Raw genomic sequence first — 19,107 nt, forward strand, 5'->3', positions numbered from 1 at the left:
TAACTTTTGAGTCATTGTTGCTAGCATTAACTATTTTCTTACAATGACAGACTGTAAATTTTTTCTTCCTTTCTGACTCAGTACACATATAAATAAAATCTTCCATGATTTATAGCAATAATTTAGTTTTTGTAAATAAAATTAGTTACTCATATTCTATAATTAAATGGTCCCAGAATTTTGGTGTACAAAGTAAATTAATCTACAATATTCCTTCAGTTTAAGCTTGTTTTAGTTAAAATATTAATCACTGACAAAAAAGTTGTGAATATTTTATAAATGGTGGCTTTTTGATATATGATTTGCTGATTCAGCCATGATTTCCATATGCAATCTTGTAAGCAGACTTAGCATAATTGCTTGCTGACTGCCTGTCAGTCTTTTTGTAGTAAACTTTTTAAAAAATGATTTTCTGAAATTATCTGACTAATTAACCAAAGTTATTTACCTAGATGATCACCATACATTTTTGGTTATTTTTAATTATAGAGTTAGACAAATATTTGCATAGACCAGAACAACGATCCACATTTCTTAATTTTATTACATACAAAATATACTAAGAAGAACAACAAAAGTCTTCATAAATTTACAAATATTCTACAAATTAACTCAAATTTTGAAAATGCATTGTGATTGTATGTTTTGTAGTTGTCCACTAACAGACAACATATGGCAGCCTTTTGAAGACACAGTTATTTCATTAATTGTCCAGTCCAGCAATTATTCAATATTGATTTTAACAAAGAATCATTTAATGCTAGCAACCATCTTGATGTTGTTACAATAATTATTGAAGACCATATAAACATGTGTATATCAATTGTGCAGATAAAAATAATCGATCCTATTATATATGACTGTTTTCTATTAGAATAATGTCTCGTGTGCAGCCAACTTATTATCCCCTATTTCAAAAGTTCAGGAAGTGTTTCATTTTATAAGAACTATTTTTCTTACTGTGTGTGTTTATTATAGAGAAAGACATCAAATTTTATTTATTCATCAGCATTGAAAGATTCGTTTTTCATACAGTAGACTGGTAATTATACCATTACATGTTTTAGAACAAATGTTATTTAATTTAACATTAGTACATATTGAATGTATATTTGGATTAGACTTTCTTTCTGTTGTTCAAGAAGAAGATCTTCATACTTGTATATACTGGCACATGTATGTAGTTTTAAATCACATGGCCATATAATATATTCATAACTGGGTGTCTATTGCCTGTCTGTTGTCCATGATTTACTTTTCCAATTTTTAAGGATGGTTTGCAAAACAGCATTTGAATTAACCATTGGCTAACCTTTATTATGGTATAATATCTAGGAAGGTTTAAAGGGGTTCGGGAAGTCTAATAACTTTTTTTCCAATCATAAAAAAGAATGTTTTTTGCCATTCAGGCTTATAGAATTTAGAATTATACTTTATTTGTTAAGCTACACTTGAAATGTTCTATTGAAATAATTTAAAAATCATAAGAATTATGTTTGATATAAAAAATATGTAAAGGGTTGCATGGAACCCTGTTTCTCACCTGGGATTGCTGTTGTCAGTGTAAAAGTATAATGTTGACTGTAAAAAGTGAGTACATTTATCACTAACATACCGGCACAGAATTTAAAAAAAAAATTTCTTCAAATGCTTTTTCCTTATCTTCAAAATTAGCTTCTGTCCAAGTTTTATAAAGGAAGGTTTACAAATTTATCATGTCAAAGAAATTTTGTCAAATATGCACACTGATCTTAGCAATTGATTATTGATGGGATTGTCTTAAACTTAAAAAAAAATTTAGTTTATTTCATTTTTATACGCCCATTTACGGGACGTATTATGATATACTTCTGTCCGTCGTCAACACATCTGACAATAACTCAAAAAAGGCTTTAACCAATTTTTATGAAACTTTGGTGAATTTTTTATAGCTATTGACGTAAGCTCTCTTTCGATTTTTATAAATTTTAGATTTTACTTTTCCGAGTTATGGGATTTTATTCAGAAAAAGGGGGATTTTCCAGTTTTCAGACAATAACTCAAAAATGCTTTGAGCAGTTTTCATGAAACTTTGGTGTTTGGTTTATATCTATTAAAATAACCTCCCTTTAGTTTTTATACGACCGCAAAAATTTTTTTTTTGCGTCGTACATTGGTATGATGTCGACGTTGTCTGCATCTGCCTTGTCGTCCGAAGACAAATTTGGTTTCCGGAACATTAACTTTAGTTTAAGTGAATGGGTCTCTATGAAACTTTACCAGAAGGTTCAATACCACAAAAGGAAGGTTGGGATTGAGTTTGGGGGTTATGGTACCAACAGTTTAGGAATTAGGGGCCAAAAACAAGTATTTTTGTTGTTCCCAGACAATAACTTGTGTGTAAGTGTATGGATCTTTCTGAAATTGTACCACAAGGTTCCATATCACAAAAGGAAGGCTGGGATTGAGTTTGGGGGTAATTGCCCTAAAAGTTTAGGAATTTGGGGCCAAAAAACAAGCATTTTTCTAGTTTCCAGACAATAACTTGTGTTAAAGTTATGGTTAATTGCCCTAAATGTTCTGGAATTAGGGGCCAAAAGCATTTTTCTAGTTTCCAGACAATAACTTGTGTTTATGTGTATGGATCTCTCTGAAATTCTAATGCAAGGTACCATACCACAAATGGAAGGCTGGGATTGAGTTTGGGGGTAATTTCCCCAAATGTTTAGGAATTGGGGGCCAAAAAGGGGTGAAAAACAAGAATTTTTCTAGTTTCCAGACAATAACTTGTGTTTAAGTGTATGGATCTTTCTGAAAGTGTACTGCAAGGTACCATAACACAAAGGGAAAGCTGTGATTGAGTTTGGGGGTAATTGCTAAAAGAGGCGTTAGAAAATATTGGGGGGGGGGGGGGGGGGGGGGGGGAATTTTTTAAATTTTTTTTTTCATAATTTTTTTTGTTTTTACACGAACGCAAAATTTTTGTGATCGTATATTGGTATGAAGTTGGCGTCGTCGGCGTCATCGTCCGAAGACACATTGGTTTTCGCACTCTAACTTTAGTTTAAGTGAATGGATCTCTATGAAATTTTACCATAAGGTTCAATACCACAAAAGGAAGGTTGGGATTGATTTTGGGGGTTATGGTACCAACAGTTAAGGAATTAGGGGCAAAAAAGGGGCCAAAAACAAGCATTTTTGTAACTTCCAGACATAACTTGTGTGTTAGTGTATGGATCTCTCTGACATTGTACCACAAGGTTCCATATCACAAAGGGAATGCTGGGATTGATTTTGGGGATAATTGCCTCAAAATTTTAGGAATTAGGGGCCAAAAAAGGGGCAAAAAACAAGCATTTTTCTAGTTTCATGACAATAACTTGTGTGTTAGTGTATGGATCTTTCTGAAATTGTACTACAAGGTTCTATATCTCAAAGGGAAAGCTGGAATTGAGTTTGGGGGTAATTGCCCAAAACGTTTAGGAACAAGGGGCCAAAAAGGGGCCAAAAATAAGCATTTTTCTAGTTTCCAGACAATAACTTGTGTTCAGGTGTATGGATCTCTCTGAAATTGTACTGCAAGATACCATACCACAAAGGGAAGGCTGGGATTGATTTTAGGGGTAATTGCCTCAAAATTTTAGGAATTAGGGGCAAAAAAGGGGCAAAAAACAAGCATTTTTCTAGTTTCAGGACAATAACTTGTGTGTAAGTGTTTTGATCTTTCTGAAATTGTACTACAAGGTTCCATATCACAAAGGGAAAGCTGGAATTGAGTTTGGGGGTAATTGCCCTAAACGTTTAGGAATTTGGGGCCAAAACACAAGCATTTTTCTAGTTTCAGACATTAACTTGTGTTCAAGTGTATGGATCTCTCTGAAATTGTACTGCAAGGTACCATACCACAAAGGGAAGGCTGTGATTGAGTTTGGGGGTGATGAATCATAAGGGGGTTCAAAAAATATGGGGGGGGGGGGGGATTTTTTTTTTCTTTAAAATTTTCCATTTAAAATTGGTTATTTCTGATTTATATATAAAAGCAAATAATAATGATATGGTTTGAATAGGTAAATTAAAAAATTTTAAGTTCTTAGACTAGACCACATTCATTCTGTGACAGAAACCTGTGCTGTGTCAAATATTTAATCACAATCCAAATTCAGTGCTGTATCAAGCTTGAATGTTGTGTCCATACTTGCCCCAACTGTTCAGGGTTCGACCTCTGCGGTCGTATCAAGCTGCGCCCAGCGGAGCATTTTATTTTTCTTAAAATTGTCCATTTTTGCATTTATTATTTCTGATTTATATTTAAAAGCAAAAAATACTGATATGGCAGGAGATACACACCAAAAATAACCTGTAAATTATTGTATGAAGTATTGTGCAACAGCACACTATTGCGCATTAGCAGGAAATCTTCGATTGCATTGTATTGTGCAATAGCAAGAAATCTTCAATTGCATAGTATTGCGCAATAGCATAATTTTGCACAATAGCAAGAAATCTTCAATTGCACAGTATTGCGCAATAGCAAGAAATCTTCAATTGCACAGTATTGCGCAATAGAAAGAAATCTTCAATTGCACAGTATTGCAGAATATCAAGAAATATCCAATTGCACAGTATTGTGCAATTGCAAGAAATCTTCAACTGAAAATTAATACAAATATTTCAACCCATTTCAAATTTTTAAGATTTTTCACTACATTTATTTTGTGTCAGAAACCTATATTTTGTCAAAAATTTGATCACAATCCAAATTCAGACAGTATCAAGCTTGAATATTGTGTCCAAACTTGCACCCAACTGTTCAGGGTTCGTCCTCAGCGGACGTATCAGGCTGTTCTCAGCGAAGCATTTTATTTTATAAACTTCTGATATGACATTGAGGAATTATGGAACTTTATTCATTGAAAAAGTGACAGGCATATCATGTGCTCATGGCTTAGCTCTTTATTCCCTTGAAAAGTTGATTTGCTTCTAATTCGTACAGGCATGTAGCTTTCTTGAATATTTGAAACAAATAGTTATCTGACTGACATTCAGCATCCCAGAAAATGTGCAATAAATTTTTTTTAAAAGCATTTAAAAAGAGTGAGGGCTTTCCTGTAAAAGAGAAACTGTGGTCTATTTTCGGCTAGATACACAATTAAAAGTGTACTTTAAGATTACACACATAAACCCTTAATAAAGCATCATCAATTTGTATTTACTTTCTGTGTGTCTGTGTTCAAAATTGAAGACCTATTTAACTGATAGAAAAGAAAGCTGAACCTTCTTTGTGTTGCTATTTAGTTCCTATATTGAAAAAGGTAGATAAATATATGGGTAGGGTTAAACTATTTTTTTGAGCACTCTTCTTTCCCAATTCATTATCTTGGTCATTTGAGTAATGAAAGGTATAGAGGACGCACATAAAAAAAATTAGTGTAATAAAGCCTTGAACTCAGTTATATAAGTATAATAATTGACAAAAACATATGTACAAGTAAATCAGTTCTATATAATTCTGTATGCAAAAACCTTGTAGTTACTGTAAGCAACCTCAGTCTTTTAATCTGCTGACATCAAGTTATACCTTTTTACACTCTTGTAGTGTGTTAGCTGTGCACCCAAGTTAGTGTCATACAGTATGAAGAATGACTCTATTTTCACATAAGCATTTCTTATTTTCTAATGAAGTTTTACAAATAAGATGCAACTTAATTGATTATTTTGCAGTGAGCTCGAGTCTGATGCTTATTATAAAATAGAGGATGCACAAATTTTAATTTGTTTAGCTTTTTACTCATTTTTGTCGAGCCTTCGACTTTTGTCGAAAAAGCGAGACATAGCGATCCTAAATTCCGTCGGCGTCGTCGTCGTCGTCGTCGTCGTTGTCGTCGGCGGCGTCCACAAATATTCACTCTGTGGTTAAAGTTTTTGAAATTTTAATAACTTTCTTAAACTATCCTGGATTTCTACCAAACTTGGACAGAAGCTTGTTTATGATCATAAGATTATATTCAAAAGTAAATTTTGTAAAAAAAAAATTGCATTTTTTCCGTATTTTACTTATAAATGGACTTAGTTTTTCTGCCAGGAAACATTACATTCACTCTGTGGTTAAAGTTTTTGAAATTTTAATAACTTTCTTAAACTATCCTGGATTTCTACCAAATTTGGAAGGAAGCTTGTTTATGATCATAAGATAGTATCCAGAAGTAAATTTTGTAAAAAAAAAATTCCATTTTTTCCATATTTTACTTATAAATGGACTTAGTTTTTCTGCCAGTTAACATTACATTCACTCTGTGGTTAAAGTTTTTAAAATTTTAACAACTTTCTTAAACTATCCTGGATTTGTACCACACTTGGACAGAAGCTTGTTTATGATCAAAAGCTAGTATCTAGAAGGAAATTTTGTTCCATTTTTTCCGTATTTTACTTATAAATGGACTTAGTTTTTCTTCCAGTTAACTTTACATACAGTCTGCAGTTAAAGTTTTAAAAACATTTATTAGATTCAAAAACCATCCTGGATTTTTACCAAACTTGGACAGAAGCTACTTACAATCAAAAGATAGTATAGAGAGGAATATTTTTATTAATTTTTTTCCTCATTTTTGTTGAGCCTGCGATTAACAGCAAAAGTAGGCGAGACACTGGGTTCCGCGGAACCCTTACGAATTTTTCAAGACAAGATGATAAAAAACTCTTGGAGAAAATCAACCTGCTAATGTTCAAGTTCACAGAATTTTTTCTGTTTAATATGTCAAGTAAATTAGTGAAATGCAACAGGAATGTTCACATTGAACAAAATTTATTCAAAAATGATATTAGATTTAAAATACACTCCTCAAATGTTTTGTTCATATTAAATCAATCTAAGAATAGAGGAGGAAATTTACATCAAAAGAGAAAAAAATTGTTGATAAAATATTACAATTGATATAAAAGGCAAATTAAGAACAGTTTCAGTGGTTGAAATTCCCATTTTTATAACAGAAAAATGTCCATAATTAAGCACTTTATTATTCTAATTATATCAAGAACTGGTATCAAAAATAGGTTTAAACAAAGTTGAGTCAATATTTTTTGGCCCTAGACTGTTGGAAATGGTTCTGTGCTTTTTTTATACGACTGCAAAAATTAAAAAATTTTGGTCGTATATTGGTATGACGTTGGTGTCGTCGTCGTCGTCGTCTGGCGTCGTCCGGCGTCGTCCGAAGACACATTGGTTTTCGCACTCTAACTTTAGTTTAAGTGAATGGATCTCCATGAAATTTTACCATAAGGTTCAATACCACGAAAGGAAGGTTGGGATTGATTTTGGGGGTTATGGTACCAACAGTTAAGGAATTTGGGGCCAAAAATAAGCATTTTTGTAACTTCCAGACAATAACTTGTGTGTAAGTGTATGGATCTCTCTGACATTGTACCACAAGGTTCCATATCACAAAGGGAAGGCTGTAATTGATTTTGGGGGTAATTGCCTCAAAATTTTAGGAATTAGGGGCCAAAGAAGGGGCAAAAAACAAGCATTTTTATAGTTTCATGACAATAACTTGTGTGTAAGTGTTTGGATATTTCTGAAATTGTACTACAAGGTTCCATATCACAAAAGGAAAGCTGGAATTGAGTTTGGGGGTAATGCCCGAAACGTTTTGGAATTGGGGGCCAAAAAGGGGCCAAAAACAAGCATTTTTCTAGTTTCCAGACAATAACTTGTGTTCAAGTGTATGGATCTCTCTGAAATTGTACTGCAAGGTACCATACCACAAAGGGAAGGCTGGGATTGAGTTTCGGGGTGATGAATTATAAGGGGGTTTTTCTTTTTTTCCTTTTTTTTTTTCTTTTAAATTTTCCATTTTAAGTTGGTTATTTCTGATTTATATTTAAAAGCAAATAATAATGATATGGTAGGAGATACACACCAAACAGGATGTGTAAATTATTATGTAATAAGTATTGTGCAATAGCAAGAAATTTTCAATTGCACAGTGTTGCACAATAGCAAGAAATCTTCAATTGCACAGTATTGCGCAATAGCAAGAAATTTTCAATTGCACAGTATTGCGCAATAGCAAGAAATATCCAATAGCACAATATTGCGCAATAGGAAGAAATTGTCAATTGTACAGTATTGCGCAATAGCAAGAAATATTCAATTGCACAGTATTGTGCAAAAGAAGATACTTCGTATAAATTGCTTATTTCTTGATCAATTTCAATGGGGTTTTATTCTTGAATTCTTGGGGTTCTTTAATATGCTGAATCTAACTGTGTATTAAGTTTTTGGATTTTGGGCCGTTTTTAAATTGGTCCACATTGAGGTCCAAAGGGTCCAAAATTTAACTTTTTAACAAAAATTGAATTTTTAGGGTTCTTTGATATGCTGAATCTAAACATGTATTTAGATTTTTGATTATGGGCCCAGTTTTCAAGTTGGTCCAAATCGGGATCCAAAATTAAACTTTGTTTGATTTCATCAAAAATTGAATTATTGGGGTTCTTTGATATGCCGAATCTAACCGTGTATTTAGATTCTTAATTTTTGGTTCCGTTTTCAAATTGGTCTACATTAAGGTCCAAAGGGTCCAAAATTAAACTTAGTTTGATTTTAACAAAAATTGAATTTTTAGGGTTCTTTGATATGCTGAATCTAAACATGTATTTAGATTTTTGATTATGGGCCCAGTTTTCAAGTTGGTCCAAATCGGGGTCCAAAATTAAACTTTGTTTGATTTCAACAAAATTTGAATATATGGGGTTCTTTGATATGCTGAATCTAACCATGTATTTAGATTTTTGATTTTTGGGCCCCGTTATCAACTTTGTCCACATTGAGGTCAAAAGGGTCCAAAATTAAACTTTGTTTGATTTCATCAAAAATTGAATTCTTGGGGTTCTTTGATATGCTGAATCTAACCATGTATTTAGATTTTGGATATTGGACCATAATAGGTGAATGTCCAATTTAAAATTTTTAATTTCTTAGACCACATTCATTCTGTGTCAGAAACCTATGCTGTGTCAAATATTTAATCACAATCCAAATTCAGAGCTGTATCAAGCTTGAATGTTGTGTCCATACTTGCCCCAACTGTCCAGGGTTCGACCTCTGCGGTCGTATCAAGCTGCGCCCTGCGGAGCATTTTATTCTGTATTGAAAAAACAAATCTATTCAGTATGTTCTTTTTTGACCAGGCCCGATTAGGTGGTGTTACATCTTACAAAGTCTATCCAAATTTATTTTTGCCAAAAATTCCGCCCAAGCCAGTGCTAGGGGCCATCTTAAACTTGCAGTGAGGTGACAGTTTTTATACGCCCGTTTACGGGACGTATTATGGTATACCGTTGTACGTCCGTCTGTCCGTCCGTCCGTCCGTCCGTCTGTCCGTCCGTCCGTCCGTCCGTCTGTCCGTCCGTCCGTCGTCAACATGTCGGACATTAACTCAAAAACGCTTTAACCAATTTGCTTAAAACTTTGGTGAATTGTTTATATCTATTGACGTGAGCTCCCTTTCGTTTTTTATAAATTTTAGATTTTACGTTTCCGAGTTATGGGGTTTTATTCATTAAAAAAGGGAGGATTTTCCAGTTTTCTGACAATAACTCAAGAATGCTTTCACCAACTTGCAAGAAATTTTGGTTAATTGTTTATATCTATTGACATGAGCTCCCTTTGGATTTTTATAAATTTTAGATTTTACGTTTCCGAGTTATGGGGTTTTATTCATAAAAAAAGGGGGATTTTCAAGTTTTCGGACAATAACTCAAAAATGCTTTCAGCAGTTCTCATAAAACTTTGATGAATTGTTGATATCTATTGATGTAAGCTCCCTTTAGAATTTTATAAATTTTAGATTTTACATTTTCGAATTATGGGGTTTATTCATTAAAAAAGGGGGGATTTTCCAGTTTTCAGACAAAAACTCAAAAATGCTTTCAGCAATTCGTATGAAACTTTGGTGAACTGTTTATATCTATTGATGTAAGCTCCCTTTAGAATTTTATAAATTTTATTTGTTTATAGTCTGACAACAGATTTACTAAGTATTGCGCAACAGCACAGTGTATTGCACAACAGCAAGAAATCTTTAATTGAATATAAATTCAATTCATATAACCAACTTCAAGTTCTTTGACTACATTTATTCAGAAACCTATAATAGATGTATGTCAAATATTTAATTACAATCCAAATTCAGACCTGTATCAAGCTTGAATATTGTGTCCGTTTTTGCCCCAACTGTTCAGGGTTAGACCTCTGCGGGCGTATCCAGCTGCGCTCAGCGAAGCAGTTTATTTTTTTTTGCTCCGTGTTGAAGGCCTCACTGTGACTTTGAGATGAAGAACAGCAATAAAAGACTGTTCCTTTGCTTATTGTGGGTTTTTTTGCTGTGCATGTGCTGATTTTGTGTCATGGATGGATACCCCATATCCTTTGTTTTTCTACTATCTATATATATATACTTATCCAGTAGGTTTTGATGCCATATTCAGTTTGATTGTAATACAGATCCGGTGTCCATGAATCACAAACAAGGATCTGACTCCGTTTCACTGTCTGCTCTTATTGTAATACAGATCCTGTGTCCATGGAAACTAACAAGGATCTGATGTTTCACTGTCTGCTCTTATTGAAATACAGATCCTGTGTCCATGGAAACTAACAAGGATCTGGCATTTCACTAAGCTGGTTCTTGACTGACTACTACACTTTGTTCATAGACAGCCGGTGAGATCCGATCTATTGTAGAATCTGATTAGTCATCCAATCAAATTATTTGTATTATACCGCACTTCCATTTGTAAACATTAAATTTTAATTTATGCTACAATCCAAGAAATGTTATCGCAAATCAACTAATAAAGATTGAAAGAATATTCTTTTTTTCAAACCAGCAATTTTATGGAACATTTTTTTCATTGGCTAAAATTTATTGTCAAATCCACAGTTGACATATCGTAATAGCCTTCAGTTCAAAAATTTCCATTTTGTATGACGACACGTTTAACCATCACGTTGATGTGCCAAAATCATTCATGAAGTTTAGCGGAATTTTATTATTTTATTTCAAATTGATACCTTTTTCAATATTTATTTTCTTTTTGTATGATGCAACAGATTGTTTAAATTTAGAATAGGAATTTATTTTACGCATTAGTTTTATGCTTTATGCAACAGGAAACAAATTGTTCTATTTGTTTACATTTTCAGATATTGTACGTTGCTATGTAACAAAGTATCGTCCAATCTGGTTAAAATCTCCAGGGCAAAATTTGTCCCTACAAGATTGGGCAGTACCTGTTGTTTGAGTGTAGCGTAGTACAAGCAGATTCCAGTTTAGCATTTCACTGTCTGTTCTGATTGTAATACAGATCATGTATCCATGGATACTAACAATGATCTGACACTATTTCACTGTCTATTCTGATTGTTATGATGTCAAAAAATGAAAACTCTGCCTTCAAACATTGGAAGGTTTGCAATTACGACAAACCCACAGATTCTGAAAAGGTCTTTTTGGCAGAAATTGAAACAGCTCTTTCAGATCCTTGTAAGCAAAGTGTGTACACAGAATCTGTATTTTAATCAGATTGTGTCACATGTAAAATTAATGAAAATGCCTATGCACATATTTGCAATTTATTATTAAATCATATAAAAGCTATTGGTGAAGAGAATTTTGCTTCTAAGTGGCAGTATGCATTGAGTTAAGCTTTTAAGTGTGTATGCATTCAGTGTACTTTTTTACTTTTGGTGTCTCTTAATTGTCTTGAAAATGTGTTTGTGATATTTTCATTGGCTTGAACTTACTTTTTTTCATTTTTATTGATCTATTTTACAAGTCCTTTATTAGGTTTTTGTGACATAGTTACTTCCAGTATAACGTACACACATCTGTGATAATTCATTTTGTAGTAAATAATTTGCTGTTACTGGCATTCATTTTGTTGTATTTATTTATATTGTTATTTAGTATATGAATTTTTCATTTGAAATATTAAGTATATGGTTATTCATATTAATTAATGAGAAAAATTAAAATTTTCAGTATTTCAATTTTTTCTCCTTTTTCTTATAGAATATTATACAATGATGGCCCCGTAGAAAAGGTGAATATCCAAAATTGTCAACACGATATGGTTATTTCACTGAGGGCTCAGCCCCAAGTGAAAAAATTTTAAGGGTTGACAATTTTGGATATTCATCGCTTCTAAGGAGCCACAATTGTTTTATTATACCGAACTAACAGTAGCAGGTCCTTTTGAACCATTGAAAAAGCACTTACCTTACTGTATCTAAACAAACACAATTTAACGTTCGAAAATGTACAAAAAAGGTAAAATATTGATGGCCCTGAGATATCCTTTCATAAGAGATAACCTTGGCACTAGATGCATTTCCAAAGCCTTGTTTCCTCGTCACTCGATGGGCGTCCTGTAACGTTGCCATTTTGTTTACTTACGTCTGTGACATCATTTTCATGGGAGATAACTCTTGTACAAATTAAAAAATTCTAAAGGTTATTCACCGGTGAATAATAGGGTTATTCACCGCTGGTGTAAATTTTTTCGGGTTATTCGTCCTACCTTGCAATTAAATGAAAATTAACTGAATTATTCCATGTCACATGATAGCGTGTTACCCAATAGAATTGTTTATAATATATGTAAGGTATAATAATATATATAATTAATTGAAATTGAAGGTAGGACTAACAAACAACAGCATGAAATAGCCTTTTTATTTCACCTGGCCTAAATGGACATATAAGCTATTGCCACCATTTGGCATCTGTTGTTGTCATCCATCCATAGATCTGTTGTCATAATCCTTTAAAAAAATCTTCTTCTGAAACAACTGGGCCAAAATCAAATGTTACCAAATTTTACTGGAATGTTTCATATGGAGTCTAGTTGAATATTTGAACCTAGGGATTTGACCCTTCATAGCGGTTAAACTGCAGGTTTTAGCTTATATCTATAAGACTAAAGCAGTTAGAGCAAAACTAACTTGGGTGCAAAATGGAAATTTTTGAAAATTCGAACAACCTGTTTTGGACTTATTGCCCCAGAAATGTCCATTACATGTAATAGCATATTTCACAGTTTTTATACGACCGCAAAACATTTTGCGGTCGTATATTGGTATCACGTTGTCGTCAGCGTCGTTCCGAAGACAGTTGGTTTCCGGACAATAACTTTAGTAAAATTAAATAGAAATCTATGAAATTTAAACACAAGGTTTATAACTACAAAAGGAAGGTTAGGATTGATTTTGGGGGTTATGGTCCATACAGTTTAGGAATTAGAAGCCAAAAAGGGGCCAAAAATAAGCATTTTTCTAGTTTCCAGACAATAACTTGTTGAACGGTGTATGGATCTCTCTGAAATTATACCACAAGTTTTCAAGGGATGGTTAGGATTTGCTTTGGGGGGTTATGGCTCAAACCGTTTAGGAATTAGGGGCAAAAAAGGGGGGAAAACAAGGGTTTCCTGGTTAATGGACAATTTGAAAGCAGTGTAAGGGAGGTAATCCAAACACAACGTTTTGATTACCTCCCTTACACTGCTTTTAAATTATGCATAAAGAAATGTTGTATTGTCTTGAGTATCGTCTTGAGATGATTAGCTGTCAATTTATTTTAAGAAGTTACTATTAAGGAATATTAATTTTAGCCATGATTATTAGGCGAGTGACTTATTTCAAAAAGACTCTTAGTTTACGACTTTAATGCACCCACCTAACACACAGCTGTATTATATATCATTCGAAAGCTAATAACCTGTACTTTCTGTTTTGTCCGGTCGTAAAAAAATCGTACGGTGCATTTTCTGTTAAATCAAGGTCAAAGGTCATGAAAAAACATTCCAATTTTTGCGATTACTAAACAAAAAGCTATTTTCTAATTCTTGTACCATAAATTTTTTCAAAAGATCATATGAACTTTATATAACATAATACATTTCTTCCAAATCAAACAAAAAATAAGAGGTTATATGCGCAATATTTCCCGAAAATTAAAATTCATCTGCAAATAGCGATCATTTTGTTATTCTATGTTAAGATAGCACATCGCTAATTGTCAATATCAGGGAGGAGAATGATTTTCCTTAATAAAAGAAGGGGTATTTAAAGTTCGAAAAGAATAAATACGAGCTAATTGAGGTAAAAATATGTTTTTTACGAAGTCAAACTTATTCACTTTTTTTAATCATGTTTAAATGCAAACATGACTTTGCGACTAAATCGCAGGCAACATTGAAATAAGTAACCTTGTTTAGAAACACTTGGTTGTCTAAAGCGGGATGTAAACGAACTACATATAATGCTGCTGCTTCTTATTTAGTTTAAAACCGTGTTAGACATATTAAATGTGTTTAGAAGTTTAATCTCTTTAATTATTTGAATAAAAGATGCTTCTATATATCTTTATTCTCACAAACCAAATTTCAAATGTATAGAGATAGGATTGAGTATTTTCAACATAAGCTTTTAAAATACAAATGCAGGTCATTGTGTATGTAAAACACTATAAGCAGTTGTGAAATAAAAAAATGAAAAAGTTGAATACCTTCCTGACCTCATAAAATCAGTCGCTGTTTTAGGCAGTGATCATTTTCATGCTGTGCTGTGTTTTGTGGACTGTTGTTCGTCTCTTGGACTTTAATTTTATTTTGTTCATGGTTTTAATTAAGTTTATTTGATTCATGGTTTGAGATGTTGATTGTCCCTTTGGTATTATTTCACTTTAAAGATATTAACTTGCAGTAATGAAAATCGGTAAAAAAATCGCCTCAAAGTAAAGTGAAGAAGATTAACGCAATAAGACAAATATCCGCGAAAATAACTTAATTTGCTCACGGTGATATATATATAGAACCAGAGACATATAGTATTATATGTCTCTGATAGAACCAAATCGTTATCATGATACATTTAACTACAATGATCTACAATTTTAAAAACTTTTACTACTTGTACGATTCGCTCGTGTATGTAACAACGTATTAGATTTTAGCGAGAGAAATTTATGTATTACTGAAAAATTATTACACCAGTGTTTTCGATATCATAAACTAGTCAAAACATTTACTAAATTTTATTATCGGTATAAGGACATCATTCGTAAATATAACTCAACATGCAGACATCTTATACGTTCGGGTATTTCACATCCAATCGTTTATGGTAATATTCTTTACAAAGCACAAAAATGTCAGTATTCACCTCAAAAGCTAACAAAACCTTTAAACAGACTTATTAAGAAGGGATATAGTTACCATACTGTTGTCAGGTCATTAAAGATTGCATATTTTTGCTTAAATATTGATTCACTTATAGGGTCTTTGCATCGGAATTAAACATATTTATTCTAAAACCAGTTGTTAGCATGACACGGGTTATATTCTTCTCATATATTTTATGATGGTATAATACTAAACCCCTAACAGGAGGGATTGTGCCTGATATTCATATGATGAAGACATAATCTTTCAATCAGTTTAATTGAGGTCTGGAGCTGGCATGTCAGTAACTGCTAGTAGTCTGTTGTTATTTATGTATTATTGTCATTTTGTTTATTTTCTTTTGTTTCCTATTCTGACATCGGACTCGGACTTCTCTTAAACTGAGTTTTACTGTGCGTACTGTTGTACGTTTGTTTTTTCTACATTGGCTAGAGGTATAGGGGGAGGGTTGAGATCTCAAAAAACATGTTTAACCCCGCCGCATTTTTGCGCCTGTCCCAAGTCAGGAGCCTCTGGCCTTTGTTAGTCTTGTATCATTTTTAATTTTAGTTTCTTGTGTATAATTTGGAGTTAAGTATGACGTCCATTATCACTGAACTAGTATACATATTTGTTTAGGGACCAGCTGAAGGACGCCTCCGGGTGCGGGAGTTTCACGCTGCATTGAAGACCCATTGGTGGCCTTCGGCTGTTGTCTGCTCTATGGTCGGGTTGTTGTCTCTTTGACACATTCCCCATTTCCATTCTCAATTTTATTGAAGAGTGACGAAATATATCAAAGGGACATCAAACTCATAATTGAAAACAAACTGACAAAGCCGGGCAAAAAACGAACAAGACAAGCAACAGTATACAAAGCACAACATATAAAACTACAGATTGAGTAACACAACCCCCCAAAAAATATTTGGGGTGAACTCAGGGGTTCCAAAAGGGTGAGCAGATCATGTTCCACATGTGACACCCGTCTTGTGGCTCGTGTAATTCCTACCTCGGTGCCAAGCCTTATTCGGTAGGTGACATTCAAGGCAGAAATGACGATATTTTGGTTACGTCGATTGGAACTTATCAGTCGTCATCTGGCAAAACAGATATTTCATAATTGTCAACCAACTCGTTGTGGCGTCCATAAAATTTTCAAAGGGATGATTTCAACTTTGCATTTGAACTCATTTAAAACCATATTCAAACCACCATTTTTCTTCAAATGTCCTGTACCAAGTCAGGTATATGGCAGTTGGTATCGAATAATCTGTTTCTTTGTATGTTAATGTTTGTTTTTTTAGCAGTTCAGTGTTTCTGTTATTCCGTTGTGTTTCTCTTATAGTTGATGCGTTTCCCACGGTTTTGGTTTGTGACCTGGATTTGTTTCAGTTACTAGTAAATCGATTGATGACTATTGAATAGCGGTATACTATAGTTGCCTTTATTTAATATCTTCATTGTGAGCAGTTACGCACTATCACGACAATCGTGAAAGTAAATGCAAGCTCTGGAATATTGTATCAACTTGGAGATATATACTCCACATGAAGATGCCGCGAAATCGCGTTACAATTGGGCAAGTGTTTAAATAAAGAGTTTTATTTAATTTCGCGGGCAGTATCATCAGAAGCTCTTGCATTAAATCATCCTCGTATGAAAAATGAAATAGTCATTCAAGCTATTCAGAAAGTCTAGTTGTAACTAGAATCGTTGCGTATTAATGGATTTTTTTCTTCAAAATTATTCTTATTTGATGAATTAATGCATTTAAACAATGAACAACGCAATTTAAGTAATCAAGAAGTCAAGTTTTATAATGTGTTTACTGGTTTTTAAATTCTTTTAAATTTCAATTTTCATCAATTTATTTTTTATTTATTTTTGTCTAAATTTTCAATTTACTTTTTATGGTTCACATTAAATAAATAAAAGGTCTTTTCACTACATCAATATTTATAATGAAGCTACAAATCAAACAATTAGAAAAGTCAAAAGATGTTTATTTCAGTCTGGTAGTTACAATGCAGATTGCAATCTCTTAGTTTCGCCCCCTTTATTTCAAGCAATAGTATGATTCGCACACATATTTTTTTACTTTAAATTTTTCAGATTCTTAAGAATTTGTTTATTAAATCTTATATTGACCACATACAATGTTTAAATAGGAAGAAATGCTTAAAAGCTGTTTTTTCGCATATGGCGATATTTTGGGCAACTGCATGAGTTGTTATGATTTGCTGTTTGATTAGAAGTAAGCATAATTTTAGGAAATCCATGATGTCAAAAACTTCTTTGATAGTTATTACAAGGTTTTACTTAGTTTTAAGTGATTAGCAGTTGCATCAGAAAGAAAAATTTGGGTTTTCACACATTTTGTTAACTTTTACTGGAATTTCAGGAAACATGTGCTGTCTATCGAAAACACGTTTTAAATATTTTAAAATGCATTTGATTAATGACCGTTAATCTCTCTGCTAAAAGTTTAAATGGTTTGCATATGTGAATTTAGTATATAAAAGTCATATTATGCAATCAAGCTGAAATCTTAGAAAATATGCACTTATTCGTCCTTGGCCTTTGATCTTGATTTGTCGGAAATTGCACCGTACGATTTTTTTTACGACCGGGCAAAACAGATAGTACAGATGTGTAGCTTTCAAATGATATATAATTTAGCCGTGTGTTAGGTGGGTGCATTAAAAATTTAATTTTATGGTTAAAGTCACTCGCCTATATGTATGTCATTTTCTATTTTAAGACTTTTATGATGTATTTAAATGTGTAATTATGGTTGCAAACTCCATTGGAAATTTGAATTGAGATTATGACCATATCTTGAGGGAAAGAATTTTTTTGGGGGAAAAAGGGGGGGGGGGTGAAAAAAAAAAATTTTTTGGGGGGGGGGGTGGTAAAAAGAAATTATGGGTGGTCAATTTTTTATCATTTCAGATTTCTTCAGAAATTAAAAAGAAAAATTCTTCAAATACTTTTTTTGTCAAAAAAAGGAGGGGGGTCAATACGCAACAGCTTATTGTATTGCACAAAAGCAAAAAAAAAGGGAAGGCAATTTTTTTTTGTGGGGGGAAGGGGGGGGGGGGTCAATTCGCAACAGCAAAGTGTATTGCACAAAAGCAAAAAATTGAATATAAATTCAAATCATATATCCAATTCTAAGTTCTTTGACTACATTTATTCTGTGTCAGAAACCTATTATTTGTCAAATATTTAATTACAATCCAAATTCAGACCTGTATCAAGCGCGAATATTGTGTCCATTTTTGCCCCAACTGTTCAGGGTTGGACCTCTGCGGTGGTATCCAGCTGCGCTCTGCGAAGCAATTTATTGGCTGATATCTCAAAATTGAAAAAGCAACACGGCTGTCATTTGGTATATCGAGAAAAACTATCATGAAAGAATAAGTAACGGTGGTCAAGTATTGCGATAGGATCGTGAATGAAATCTTATTGAGAAGATACATGCAAGGTCAATAGATAATCTGATATATTAAATTTTAAGGACAAATTTTGAAAAAGAATAAAACTGTCTGTCAAAATGGTTCAAACATTACAATCAGTGTCTTAGAAAATCAGAGTTTAAAATATCACTGTTTTTACAAAACTACAAAAGGGAGATTGTCCTTAAAAATTTCAATGACATAAAAAATGTAAACAAGATGATATTTATCATTATATGAATGACTATACAACTATTGAAAATGTTGTTCTATATCAATGTTTAAAATGGCTCTAAAAATTAGTTGGAAGTAGCTTAATCTGAAAGTGGGTCAAAATTGGAATATTTGTGTACATTTGATATTTATGATCGTGAAAGATCGAGTACCCTTTTTTGAGATTGTGAAAGATCTGGTGTCACTTATTTGTCATTGCCCAAATTATTGA

General features: G+C 32.9%; 1 protein-coding gene across 1 annotated transcript in view; it reads left to right on the forward strand.

The window, feature by feature from the left end:
- Positions 1-1,977, forward strand: part of LOC127704339 (RING finger protein 141-like) — a 45,882-nt gene extending 43,905 nt beyond the window's left edge. The window contains exon 7 of the mRNA XM_052208360.1: positions 652-1,977. Coding sequence (XP_052064320.1) covers positions 652-687 — 36 coding nt within the window. The 3' untranslated portion in view covers positions 688-1,977. The remainder of the gene's footprint in view (positions 1-651) is intronic.
- Positions 1,978-19,107: the final 17,130 nt, after the last annotated feature.

The sequence above is a fragment of the Mytilus californianus genome, unplaced genomic scaffold (genome assembly GCF_021869535.1).
Source record: "Mytilus californianus isolate M0D057914Y unplaced genomic scaffold, xbMytCali1.0.p SCAF_6, whole genome shotgun sequence".
In the NCBI taxonomy this organism is placed as follows: Eukaryota; Metazoa; Mollusca; class Bivalvia; order Mytilida; family Mytilidae; genus Mytilus; species Mytilus californianus.